This window comes from Pristis pectinata, chromosome X, assembly GCF_009764475.1.
Source record: "Pristis pectinata isolate sPriPec2 chromosome X, sPriPec2.1.pri, whole genome shotgun sequence".
Taxonomy (NCBI): Eukaryota; Metazoa; Chordata; class Chondrichthyes; order Rhinopristiformes; family Pristidae; genus Pristis; species Pristis pectinata.
In genome coordinates this window covers 3,542,655-3,556,294 of record NC_067450.1, presented here as the reverse complement: position 1 = coordinate 3,556,294, position 13,640 = coordinate 3,542,655, and the positions used below count along the sequence as shown (strand labels likewise).

The following is a 13,640-nucleotide window of genomic DNA, read 5'->3' as shown; positions in this document are numbered from 1 at the left end:
CAAAATGAATAAAGTAAACATGTTCCCACTTCTTTAATTGCATTTCATCTTTAAAATTTGGGGAACCTTGCAAAACTTTCCATTACTCATTGAATACTGATGTAATGAAAGTGTAACTGTAGGAAGCAGCTGGTTTCCATTCTTTCAATTTGTAACTTTACAAATTAGTTTGCAGCCCTAAAACTGATCCTAGAAGCTTCTGAAATCTTAGGTTGTAATTATTTATATTTCTGCTCCACAGCACTTTGTCCCAATCGAGCTACCTCCTTGCATAACCAGCCAGAAGTCTCTCCAGCAATTTCTGCTGTCTGTTCAGGAGGAGCAAGAAAGTCCTCCCCTGTAGGTGATGCATTTATGAAGTTTGGTGTATTCTTTTTCACTGTCTGTCACTGCCTCTAATTCTGGTGGGGAAACAAGTTTAGCTGCAGTAAAATGAAGTTGTGTGCCCTTCAAGCTATGGGTACATTGTCAGTTGGACAGCTATTTTCGTTGTCCATGGTGGTTCCTTACTAAAGCACAAAAGCCATGCTTTGTTTACACAAATCTTTGTCTACATACGCTGTCTCATTCGTAGAAGCAAGCACTTTGTGATTGATTCAATTCTATAAACTGCCTGACTCGCACAAGCATCCTGGTGACATAACACTTGCCTACTGTTGTAGACAATTTCCACAGTGATGAAACACATTGTTTAAGTTTCAATGTACACTACAATACACTAACACACTGTAACCACTGCGTTAATAACTTGTGGAGTATTGTTTTCTGTAGTCTCTGATACAAACAGGACATGGTGATACATGTGACTACAATCTTTTTGGAGCTGCCAGTTTTAATATCACAGGGCTCCTGCAGTTTCACAATCTTGAATTACATCAGTTAATTGAAATTTCCCTGTAAACTGATGGCAGGAGCTTGACTACTGCCACAAAGTTAAGGGAAAGTAATGCCTTTTTAAACTGAAGACTGCAAAGCATATGTTGGATCATGTGACTGCTCCTTTAGTACAAGGACAACCTTTTTCCTAACTATCCGTTTAAGCTGAATTGTTAGCCAAATGTAAAGTAACCTGCTTAAAAGAAGAGTTCCCAAAATCCACTGACACATTTGATTCAGATTCATCAAGGAGTGTTCAACAGTGAAGGTAGCCAGAGTTCATTTGTAATATTTTTATCTATAGTGCCACCACCAAAATATGTTTGCAAGTTTAAAAATACAGCACCTATCTGACGTCTGAAAACTTACTCAGCATCATACTTAATAATGTAAATACAGCTTGATATTATTCTAGTGATATCATCTTAAACTGCCCATTTGAGTGAAGCATCAAAGCACTCTTGTGCCACAGTTGAGTTTTAATACTTCTGACAGAATTCCTGTGAACTAGTTACTGATAAGCCATTGGCTTCGTACCCTGAATGTCAATAAAACTAGTGCATGCATTTTATAACCACAAGATGCTTAGATCCTGACTTCATCCCTTGATGTTCCTTTGAGCACAATTTAAGTTTGTCTTCTTTTGTCTTGTAACTTGAGCAGTTTCAAAATAAACGAATTTTCACTTAACTATTTTGAGTTTTAAATGCTTTCTGAACCATTCCAATCTCGTCTTCTGCTTTTGACTTTAATCTGTACCTTAGAGGTATCTACACAGAAGCCTGACTTTCCTGGAGGAAGGTTTTATTTTTAATTGAAAAATTCAGATCTTCTATTAAAGCCAATATAACTTGCTGTAAATAACTGAACATGGCAATGTATCTGCAGTTTGTCAATTCATCTTTAAAGTCAAAATGGCTGCCTTTGTTACACTTGTCTCAAGCATTTTTGTATGTCTTGTACATTTTTTGTATATGTATGTACTATGCAAATAAAGCTTTATTGCAGATGTCTGTTTTGAAAATGGATTCATTTAACAAAGAAAAATTAAAACTAATTTGCATTCTTGTACCTGTACCAATCATCAGTGTCTGGCTTTGTGTCCTAACTAGCTCCAGATTTGATCCCTGCTTTTTCCTGACTTAACCAACCTCAACCGCAGTACCAACAGTTGAGGTGGTCAGTGCATGTTTTCCCTTCTATTCTCACTCTCATAGCTGGAGAGGGACAATGCTGCCTGCCTGGAGATTGGAACTACTCACAATTAAGGAAGACTCTACATCAGCTTAGTAGTTTTTAATGATGCATTGCCATAACGTTAAATTGTGGTGTTTCTCATTTTGACAGTGTTGATGAGATACAAGGTGAGGTCAACCTAGGACTAAAGAATAGGATCCCTTGGGCCTGAAGGGTTTCGTAAAAGTTTATTGTATCAACCTAGGAGGGAATAGTAACATCTTGTCCAAAGGGCAACATCTCAATGAATGTGGAGCTCCAAAGTCGTGTATTGTCGCATACACAAGTCCATGTGTGCACAGGTGCAATTAAAAACTTACAGCAGCATCACAGGCACATAGCATCAGGTACACAACGTTCACAAGAAAAACATAAAGATAAATTATAGAAGAGCTGCCCTGTAGCTGCCAGTGTGGATATTTGGGCTCCTGGAGTGGGACTTGAACTCGTGACTTTCCTGACTCTGAACCAAGGTTGCAATGAAATCGCCCCAAAGGCAACGGTAAGCTTTTTTCCTGAAAATGCAGATTGGGAATGAAAATGAAGAAGCAATCACTCTCGTATGCCTCAGTAACCACTTACACAGCATTCCACCTTGTTGAAACATTGGGCATTCCCTGCATTAAAATAGAAGGTAACAAAGAAAAAAAACTTTAATATAAAGCAGGAACACAACAGCACAGCAAAAGCATCAATGTATGACTTAAGTCTTCTGACACTAAAACAAAATCAACAGCAACTAGTAAATTCTACTCAAGATATTGATATCAGACCCACTCAAATGGGGGAGGGGGGTGGGAATGATTTTTTTTCTTCCCCTAACCTCTCCAGAAGCTGGTGACTTTTGTGTAATCATTCACCCAAATGATTGTTGAAATGGGAATCATGACAATAAACACTGGTAAATTTAGTTTAGAGCCAAACCCAGCTATACTCTCAACCAAACTTGGCTCGAGTGAAAGAATACCGGTGGACAGCAATAGTGGAGCAGCAACACTGGTGGAATTCTGCCCTCCCTTGCTGAGGAATAACTCAGGCCAATAAGGTGGTCCAGCTACTGTTCAGCTGCAAAGACTTGGGTGGTTGGTTGGATTCAAGCTGGGCCATTGAGGATCTTGGATTTAAGGGTGCTACTTAATTCAATTTGTTCAATTAAGGGCCCTTGTTATTATACTGAAAGGTGGAGTTCCATTCTATAACACTTTATAGATGTATGGCTGGTGTTGAGCACAGGCATAAGATATGTATGTTTCTGCATGTAAACACCATGAAATCATGACTCCTGACTCTGTACCCCTGCATTTTACGATAAATTTTTGTGCAGGTTGCTTGTGCAGTAATTTTAAGCCTCTGGTAAAAGCAGTAAGACTATTTCAGAGTAGCAGCAAGAACATACGAATTTCAAACAATTGGTGCCCCTGGCTATTTATAACTGATTAGGGTTAAGGGTTATAACTGATTGAAGATCCTTCTTTAGAGTGATATTGTACTTTAAGAGTGAGGATTAGCAACCATCAGTCGAAAGTTAACATTCCTTCTCCCCCTGTGCAGCACACATTAAGATTTCATTCAATCTCCAACCAATTCTTTCCCCTCCCAAATGCACCAATTTTTAATAGAAATTCAGTACATTGATGCCACATGATTTATAATTATAAACTATCTTGTTGATGGCTGTTACAGTTTTGTATCTAGTTAGCCACGTGACTCATTTTACCCAAGAATGGTCTACAATAATTACAATGCTAACATATTTTGAAATGAAACAAGATATTGGTTGCCAGGAGGTGGTGCTATTTGCAACTTTTTTACTCTGGCCTCTAACCTGATCATGTCTTCTTAAATAAATTAGGTGTTTTCAATAACCTGGAACTAATAAGTTTTACAATGTTAAAGAATTGTTATAACTGGCACAAATATTATTCAAATTAACTATCAAACCGAAACTGCTTTCAATAGTCACTTGGGGAGATAAGAATGGTTAAAAAATGGTTAACATTGCAATAATTCACTTTTAAGAATAGTCAAAACATTTAAAAGGTGTCCCAGTATCTACTCCTCCCATGACTCTGGTGCTGGAGCGATTTACTGCAGAATAACTTGTACTTTATGTTGTAGATTAGAGATTTATAATCCACCAGGGATTATAACAGTGGGGTTGACTTTGTGATGGGGACCAAAGACAGTGGCCTTGGTCTTCTGAATGTTTAATTGGAGGGAGCTTCTGCTCATCCTGTTCTGGATGTGAGACAAACCAAGCATCACAGATATAATTGATAGACAGAGGCAGGTTTAGTGAGGCGCTAGTGAGGTAGAGCTGGATGCCATTCTACATGTTTGAATTGAATTGGTTTGTTAATGTCACATATACTGAGGTACAGTGAAAAACTCATCTTGTATACCTTTCATACAGATCAATTCATTACACAGTGCATCGAGGTAGTACAAGGGAAAACAATAACAGAATCAGAATAACTAGGGAGCCATTCAATAGTCTTACAACGGCAGGATAGAAGCTGTCCTTGAGCCTGGGGGTACGTGCTTTCAGGCTTTTGTATCTTCTGCCCGATGGGAGAGGAGAGAAGAGAGAATGTCCGGGGTGGGTGGGGTCTTTGATTATGTTGGCTGCTTTACCGAGGTAGCGAGAAGTGTAGACAGAGTCCATGGAGAGGAGGCTGGTTTCCATGATGTGCTGAACTGTGTCCACAACTCTCTGCAGTTTCTTGCAGTCACAGGCAGAGCAGTTGCCATACCAAGCTGTGGTGCATCTAGATAGGATGCTTTCTGTGGTGCATCGATAAAAATTGGTGAGGTTAACGGAGACATGCCAAATATCTTTAGCCTCTTGAGGAAGTAGAGGTGCTGGTGAGCTTTCTTGGCTGTGGCATCTACGTGGTTGGACCAGGACAGGCTATTGGTGATGTTCATTCCTAGGAACTTGAAGCTCTCAACCCTCTCAACCTCAGCACCGTTGCTGTAGAAAGGAGCATGTGCATCGCCCCTCACCCCCCCTTCCTGAAGTCAATGAAGTCTTTTGCTGACATTGAGGAAAAGGTTGTTGTCATGACACCATGTCACTGAGCTCTCTATCTCCTTCCTGTACTCAAGACACGGCCCACTATGGTGGTATCATCTGCAAACTTGTAGGTGGAGTTAGAGCAGAATCTGGCCACGCAGTCATGAGTGTGTAGGGAGTAGAGTAGAGGGCTGAGGATGCAGCCTTGTGGGGCACCAGTGTTGAGAATAATCGTGCCAGAGGTATCGCTGCCTATCCTCACTGATTGCAGTCTGTTGGTCAAGAGGTCAAGGATCCAGTTGCAAAGGGAGGTGTTGAGTCCCAGGTCTCGGAATTTGGTGACGAGTTTGCTTGGAATTATAGTATTGAAGGTGGAGCTGTGGTCAATAACCGATAGTCTAACATAGGTGCCCTTACCGTTCAGATGTTCCAGAGATGAGTGTAGGGGCAGGGAGGTGGAGTCCGCCATAGACCTGTTTCGATGGTAGGTGAATTGCAGTGGGTTGAGGTTGTCTGGGAGGCTGGAGTTGATGCGTGCCATGACCAGCCTCTCGAAGCACTTCATGATGGTGGATGTCAGAGCTATTGGTCGATAGTCATTGAGGCCTGTTACCTTGCTTTTCTTGGATACCAGGATGATAGTGACGTTCTTAAAGCAGGTGGAAGCTGATGCTGTGTTTTTGGATGATGACGTTACCACATGGATGGGAAATGGGAGGGAGACCAAGAACAGCTGTGGGGGGGATACAGTGATAATGTTTGTGGCTGTGGAAAGAGAAGCCATTGCAGATCATTTCCAGGCTGTGGCTGAATAGATAAAGATAGAACCAGGTGAATGGAGACCCACACAGCTGTATGACAACGGAGATATTGAAGGAGGATGGCGTGGGCACCAAAAGGACTACAAATAGATTGGGAAGAACGACACAGAAATGTTTACTATTGTAGAACGATTATAGTAAGGGTAATGAGTAGATCTGTAGAGAGCAGCTTGCAACGAGTCGCCACACTCCGGCACCATCTTGGCTGTCCCAGGTCTTGGTTGTCACATTCACATAAAGAACCATTTGTAACATTGAAAATAGCCATTTTTGTATTATTGCATGGGTTGAAACCTGAGAATGTTCCAGGAAAGATGGGAACAGGTTTAGGAGACAACAGCCCATTCAAGAATGACAGAGAGGAAAGGTTGGTTGGAGAAGGAGGGGTAGTTTGCAAGGGCAAAAGGGTCAAGAGTTGGTTGAGCAGCAAGAGGTTTGGCAGTCAGCAGTTTAGTATCAAGGAAGCAAGAGATGGGATTTGTGGCCAGAGTGAGCTGTAAGGGATGGAGGGCAAGAAACCAGATCAGGGTCAGGGCTGGGGGTGGGGGGAAGGATTGAAGTTTGGCCTGGTGGCTGAAGGAAGGAAGAGGTAGCTGATTGGATGGTCAAGGTGACAGAGATCCTAAGGAAAGGATGGAGGAAATGAAAAGGATTTAAGAGTGTTTGCACTAGAGAAGAGAAGCTGGGATTATCTTTGCAATCCAGGATGATGCTGGGATATTGAGCAGATTTGCCAATTGAGGCTTGATGGGGTTTAATAATAAAAACATAGAATGCTGAGAATATTCAGCAGGCCAGGCAGTGTTTGTGGAGAGAGAAACAGTTGACGATGAAACGTTAACTCTGTCTCTTTCCATAGATGCTGCCTGACCTGCTGCAGGTTTCCAGTGTTCATCTGTTTTTATTGCCATATTTGTTCTGCGATTTTCCATAAACATCCTTCTGAAGCTCAAAAGCACCAGTCCCAGATTGCCTCTTCCCCCTTGAAGCTCCAACTTCTACACTGCTATCCATGCACCTTTGGCATTGCAGTTGTAAAGTGATTCCAGCTCTTGCACAGCGAGCAGGAGCTCGTGTTTTGACGAGAACCTTCCCCGCGGTGTACAACAGTAAGAGCTGCTTTGGCCTGCAGTACAACTTCCAGACTGGGATCCTTGGTTATGCTGATCCCAAGACCTGGAGCAGTCCTGCAAACCAAGGTAAGCATAAGGATTGCGATGGAATTTTCCTGGATATCTCAGTTAGTATATTGAAAGAGTGGAGACTTTGGGTGTCCAGAACAAGATCATGCAGCTTGTGAAGAGCTCCGACACAAGACCCAACCTTCTCTTTGCTATTAAGTGCATATCCATGCAGGGAACTACGGGCTGTATGAATGAAGAACACACTGCACAGCTCACAGAGGCTGACTTCAGCCTCAAGGCCGTGAAATGTGCTTGGATTTAAGTAATTTCTGAAGTCACTTAGGAAGTGAGAAAATGTTGGTTGTTGAGGAACCGTGGAGCAGTGTCGTCGTGTGTCTGGAACACGCGCTGCTCCATCCTGCTCTTCCTGTCTCTGATAAGTGGTTCATGACAGAAACAAATGTTAATCCAATAATAATTGAACTGAAAGCAAAGAGAGAGGGAGCAGGCTTTCTGTGGAAACCATCCTCAAATAAACATATTCATGAGGAATTATCTGAAGAACAAGCATAATATTGAAAATGCAAGCGAGCGCCTGAGAACAAAGCAATTTTCCTCCACTTGCTCACCGCTTCATCACCCCTCCCCTCCACCCCGTGCTTCTCCATGTTATCGGTTATATTTCCCTCCCAGTTTTCTCCCCACCATACTGACTGGTTTGGCTGTTCGGCAACCCCTAACATTTCACCAACACAGGCGTGGTTCATGTGTCAGTACATTCGACTTAGGGGGGGTGAGTGGGGGGAATTAGTGTTGGACTCCCTCCTGCAGCTGCCTCAGGCTACCTGTCTAACTGTCACTGACTCCTCAGTCTTGAGGCAGTGTTCATTTACAGCTTTGAATTGGTGCGAGATGTGGAATAAAGTGAAGCCTACGTGCCAGGTGTGTTTCACAGTGACAGCCTATGAAATTATGTCTCACTGGTAACAGTGAGTCTGGCAGTAATTCTGTACAGCAAAGGGATTCTCAAAGGACACTGAGTGGTGTAAAAGCATCAGCTTAATTGACAAAATGTTGATTTTAACGTAAATTGACAAGTGGCACATGGTGCAGTTTGGAAAACATTCCCTCAAAATCCTTTCTTTTGTTAGAATCTGTTTGAACACACAGCTTATCAATTGTTTGCTTTTTTTTTTAACTTGCTGTCAGCAAACTAGATGGGGAAAAAAATAAAAATGCAGTGGACGTTAGGCAAAGAGAGAGGTTCCAGAATGTAGAGCTGTGTAAACAAGGCAGATTCAGGCACGAGTGGATGTGTCAGCAGTTAGTGACGTGAGCTTTCTTTGCTTTCTCTTTTGTTCTGTTTGCAAAAGGGGGGATAAACGCTGTGTGGATGAAGGGGTGGCGTTCTGCTGACTTATTCATGCTGCAACTCCAAAGCCCAGCCAGCACAGCAGACCTGAAAGTGATAGCCAATTTCATTGTCCATAATGGTGGCCTTGCATTTCAGGTACTGATGTTGAGGGTCACAGATCCATGATGACAGTCAGCCCATCTGACAACACAGACATCAGTAAAGACACAGCCTTATGTTACAGCCACACCTCATGGGCAGTTGGAAAGGACAGCTCCATCCCTCATCAAATCCTGACTTCTCCATCACTGAACCAAAGCTCAAAAACGTTGGGCTCCTGTGGCCCAGGAGCTCATTTAGACATAGCCTGTGATGGAAGGTAGATCCGCCCTGAGAGATTGCTCTTGAGGATTTCATAGAAACATAGAAAACCTACAGCACAATTCAGGCCCTTCGGCCCACAAAGCTGTGCTGAACATGTCCCCACCTTAGAAATTACCAGGCTTACCCATAGCCCTCTATTTTTCTCAGCTCCATGTACCTATCCAAAAGTCTCTTAAAAGACCCTATCGTATCCGCCTCCACCACCGTTGCCGGCAGCCCATTCCACACACTCACCACTCTCTGAGTAAAAAACTTACCCCTGACATTTCCTCTGTACCTACTCCGCAGCACCTTAAACCTGTGTCTTCCTGTGGCAACCATTTCAGCCCTGGGGAAAAGCCTCTGACTATCCACACGATCAATGCCTCTCATCATCTTATACACCTCTATCAGGTCACCTCTCATCCTCTGTCGCTCCAAGGAGAAAAGGCCGAGTTCCCTCAACCTGCTTTCATTCTGCATTTCCTTCTGCAATTTGGAACCATAAGGACATGGATCGGCAGTAGGATCAAGAGAAGTTGCAATCAATATGGACTGCTGTGGCCCACTGAGCCTCAAGAACCTGGTGCACATCCCACTGAGTCCATCCTGAAATCTATTCAGGTTCATCCCTTCACCCAGCTCTTGGTCTGTTGCCCTTTCAGCCAGCGAGTTCCAGACTCACCACTTGTTGTGTGAAATTATTCTTTCTTAATTCCCCTCTCACTCTGCCAATGATGACTTCAAACCTGTCCCCCCAGTTACTGCCTTCTCTGTGAAGCAAAATCAGTCTTTCCTGTCCTCTCCATCTCAGCCTCTCCTATTTTTATCTTTTTTTTTGTATTTATTTTTTAACGTGTCCTCCAATGACCAAAACACGGAGATTGCTTCCTTGCCATTTGAAAAGATGTCTGAGCTTAATGGGAGGGAAAAAAATCTCAAGTTTCAGCGACCGAACATCTAATTGTGTCAATTACCACGGAGGTGAAGGTGGAGTGGATTCCAGAGCACTCACGACACAAGTCAGCGACTACAACAGAGATCTGTAATGTCCGTCAGGATTGCATATTGAACAATATCTCTCATAATGATGCATCATGGATGTTGGATTACTAACATTTGGAACATCATCATTTAATGTAGGACAGGACAATTCAGTTCTTAATGAGCTATCAAGCAACTTTCTAAAATGTAAAAGCGATGCTACCAGTGACAAAATACGTTTATCTTATGTGTTTAGCATAAAAAAAAGAATCCAAGGTTATGTGTAAAATAAAATCAAAGATAAAATAATGCAGATGTGAGAAATCTGAAATAAAACAGTGAATGCTGGAAACAGCAGGTCAGGCAGCATCTGAGGAGAGAGAAAAACAGTTAATGTTTCAAGTCAATGACCCTTTATCAGGACCGCAGAGGGTTGATGGTGCAGGGCAGAAGGGGATGGTAATGGGACAATAAAGAAACAGGAGATGGATGTGAACTATTAACTCTGCCTCTCTCTCCACACACGCTGTCTGACCTGCTGAGTATTCCCAGCTTTTTCTGTTTTTACTTTAATATAGAAAGCTGACTTCTCCCCTTATTTCTGTGGACTATGATGTGGGGAGTGTGGGTATTTGTTAAGACTGGAAATGCTTTCAAAGCAAATCTTGAAGTTTAAGGCAAGTTCCCTGTCTGGCCCCTTTTCTCAAATGGACTTGGTAATTCTAGCGGCAACAATCATGGGTATCATTATGTGTTTAAATGCTGTTGTACTTTTGCTGGGTAGCTTTATTAATGAGCTGTGATTTAACCTGGCTCGCCCAATAAGGAATTGAGGAGACAGTGGCCTTAAGTAGGGTGAAGATGAGAAACACCAAGGAAGAACAGCTGAGTGGGCCCTCATTTAGAAATGAAGTCTGAAGCTGCTCATTGGTCTTCAATGAAACGGAAGTGTCAGCAAATGAAGCCATTCCCTTCAGTTCCCTTTCACACACTCTGCTGCCTGGTCACTCTCTGCAACTGTTCCTGCCTGTTTGCAGCCTTGGTGAGGTATTTGATCTCAAGGTGAGACCACATATCTCCATCTTCTTGATATTCCCCAAGCCCTTCCTCTGCCACTGAACCTCTACCCACCCCTTCTGTTTTCTCCAGATTAATTAATCTAACACATGGCCGCATGGCCTCTCACACTCCACGCTTAATTAACATGAGATCATCAACCTCTCTGTTTCCCCAACTCCTAACTCCTGACCCATTCACTGCTGAAGCAACATCTCAATATTAAAATGCTCATCGTTGTTTTCAAACCTCTCTACAATACCCTCAGCCTTATAACCCTCCACGATGTCTGCTATCCTCCAATTCCAGACTCTTAACCACCTCCAGGTTTAGCTGCTTCACTACTGTGGTCACGTCTTCTGGGCCTGCACCCCAAGAAATGAAATTCTCTCCCTAAGCCTCTCCCTCTCCCTCTCCCTCTCTCTCTCTCTCTCTCACTCTCTCTCTCTCTCCAACTTTACAATGTTCTTTAAAATGTACTTCTTTAGTCAATATTTTGGTCATCTGAACATTGGTTAATCAGAATCAAAATCAGGTTTATTATCATTGACTTATATGTTGTGTTGTTTTGCGGCAGCAGTACAGTGCAAGACATGAAATCACTATAAGTCACTAAATAAATAAATAAATAAATAAATAAATAGATAGATAGATAGATAGATAGATAGATAGATAGATAGTGCGAAAAAGAGGAATAACGAGGTGGTGTTCATGGGTTCATGGACCGTTCAGAAATCTGATGGCGGAGGGGAAGAAGCTGTTCCTGAATCGTTGACTGTGGGTCTTCAGGCTCCTGTACCTCCTCCCCAATGGCAGTAACGAGAAGAGGGCATGTCCCGGGTGGTGAGGATCCTCAGTGACAGATGCCGCCTTCTTGAGGCACCGCCTCTTGCAGATGTCCTCGATGGTGGGGAGGGTTGTGCCCGTGATGGAGCTGGCTGAGTCTACAACCCTCTGCAGCCTCTTGTGATCCTGCGCATTGGAGCTTCCGTACCAGGTGGTGATGCAACCAGTCAGAATGCTCTCCACTGTACATCTGTAGTAATTTGGACTGAAAACAAAGAGTAAGAACCAATGGGTCATTTTCAGGGTCACATATGTCTGTCATGTTTGTAATGTACTGAGCTGCTGCTGCTGCTGCTGCTGCTGCAAAAAGCTCATTTTCATGGCACTCATGGTACCCTGGGTATGTCTGCCGATGACAATAGACTTGAAACAGGTTGGAAGGCTGTGACCAGTGGGTTGGTGATGGGCTCCAGCTGGATCAATGAATTGGATGAGGGGGTCAAGTTTATTGTATCCAAGAGAGCTCATGGTACAAAGCTGAGTGTCAGTGCGGGCTGTGAGGAGGATGCAGAGAAGCTTCAGAACAGATTAAGTTAATGGGCAAGGGCATGGCAGCTGGAATATAATAAGAAAAAAATGCAGGGTATAACATTTGATATAAAAAATTGGACATTTTTTTTGTAAAGATAGTGAGAGGTTGTGAGGTGTTGGTGTTCAGAGTGACTTGGGAGTCCTTGTACACAAATCACTGAAAATTAACATGCACATACAGCACGCAATTAGGAAGGCAAACAGTACGTTGGCCTTTATTGCAAGAGGATTTGAGTACAAGGGAGTGACGTCTTACTGGAATTAATTGAACCCTGGTGAGGCTGCATCTGGAATACTGTGCTGCCTCCCTAAGGAAGGCCATAGAGGGAGTGCAGCAAAGATTCATCAGATTGATTTCTGGGGTGGCGGGTTTGTTGTATGAAGAGACATTCAGCAGACTGCGCCTGTACTGTTCAGAAGAATGAGAGGGGATCTCACTAAAACATACAAAATCACAAGGGGTTTGACAGGGTAGCTGCAGAGCTGGTGTTCCCCTGGCTGTGGTATCCAGAACCAGAGGTCACAGTCTCAGGATAAGAGCTCGGCCATTCAGGGCGAAGGTGGGGAGACATTTCTTCACCCAGATGGTGGTGAATCTTTGGAATTCTCTCCCCAGGGGAACTGTGGGCATCTTTGTTTTGTTACAGGTGCTATACAAATGCAAGTTGTTGGCATAACAAGCGAATCCTGCAGCAGCCAATATGCACTCCGTGTCTCATTATCACTCTAGAGGGATGGATTCGGTCTCAGTTAGTAGCAAACTTCAAATCTTTATTAAATAAACTCGCAAACATGAAGTTGCTTTTCATAAAGCAGTCCTTTCCCTTCAATGTAAATTAAGTGGATTCTCCTCCAAATCTCAGCCAAAACACTTTGGACAACAGTTGCCAGGGTAACTGCAGCATGTGGGGTGAAGCAGCCACTCCTGTGTTTTGAAATGAAAAGACCTTGTTACCGTGACAACACGACGATCAATAGTACTTCAGAAAACTGCAGAGTGAGAAAAATCTGTGCACTCGGTTATTTTTTGATGCTTTGCACATTGTGCTTCTATTCCTATCCTTTGACCCTTGACCCTCACCGACGGCTTCTCCTCTCTTGACCCATGAACAGTGAGAGTGCAGAGAAGTTCGATCCTCTTCTCCAGTCGTCACAAAGGTGGCTCACTTCAACATGGCACGAGTAGTCAGAATCGAATAACTAGAGAGGAACAAAGGATTACAGAGGAGAAGTCTCCAGTTGAGAAAATATCCTGGTTCAACTGGCCACCATTCAATCTCCATGCCAATGTCCTCCCCCTGTTATGCTTAAGTAACAATGACTCAATAATAATAATAGTAATAATAATCAGATCAGATTATTATTACTATTATTGATCAGATTATCATAAAACCCCTACTGATACGCTAATGTTCTCCAGGGAAGGAAATCTG

The 13,640-nt window shown here is 43.0% G+C and overlaps 2 protein-coding genes across 3 annotated transcripts in view; one reads left to right on the top strand and one right to left on the bottom strand.

The window, feature by feature from the left end:
* LOC127567006 (uncharacterized) overlaps positions 1–1,885 on the top strand; it is a 35,586-nt gene extending 33,701 nt beyond the window's left edge. For both annotated transcript variants that reach the window (XM_052009614.1, XM_052009613.1), the window contains exon 14: positions 242–1,885. In XM_052009614.1, the coding sequence (XP_051865574.1) occupies positions 242–343 (102 nt within the window). In that variant the 3' untranslated portion in view covers positions 344–1,885. The remainder of the gene's footprint in view (positions 1–241) is intronic.
* Positions 1,886–2,216: 331 nt separating this feature from the next.
* Positions 2,217–13,640, bottom strand: part of LOC127566975 (zinc finger CCCH domain-containing protein 10-like) — an 83,333-nt gene continuing 71,909 nt past the window's right edge. The window contains exon 2 of the transcript XR_007955820.1: positions 2,217–2,729. The gene's annotated coding sequence lies outside the window, so the exon portion shown is untranslated. The remainder of the gene's footprint in view (positions 2,730–13,640) is intronic.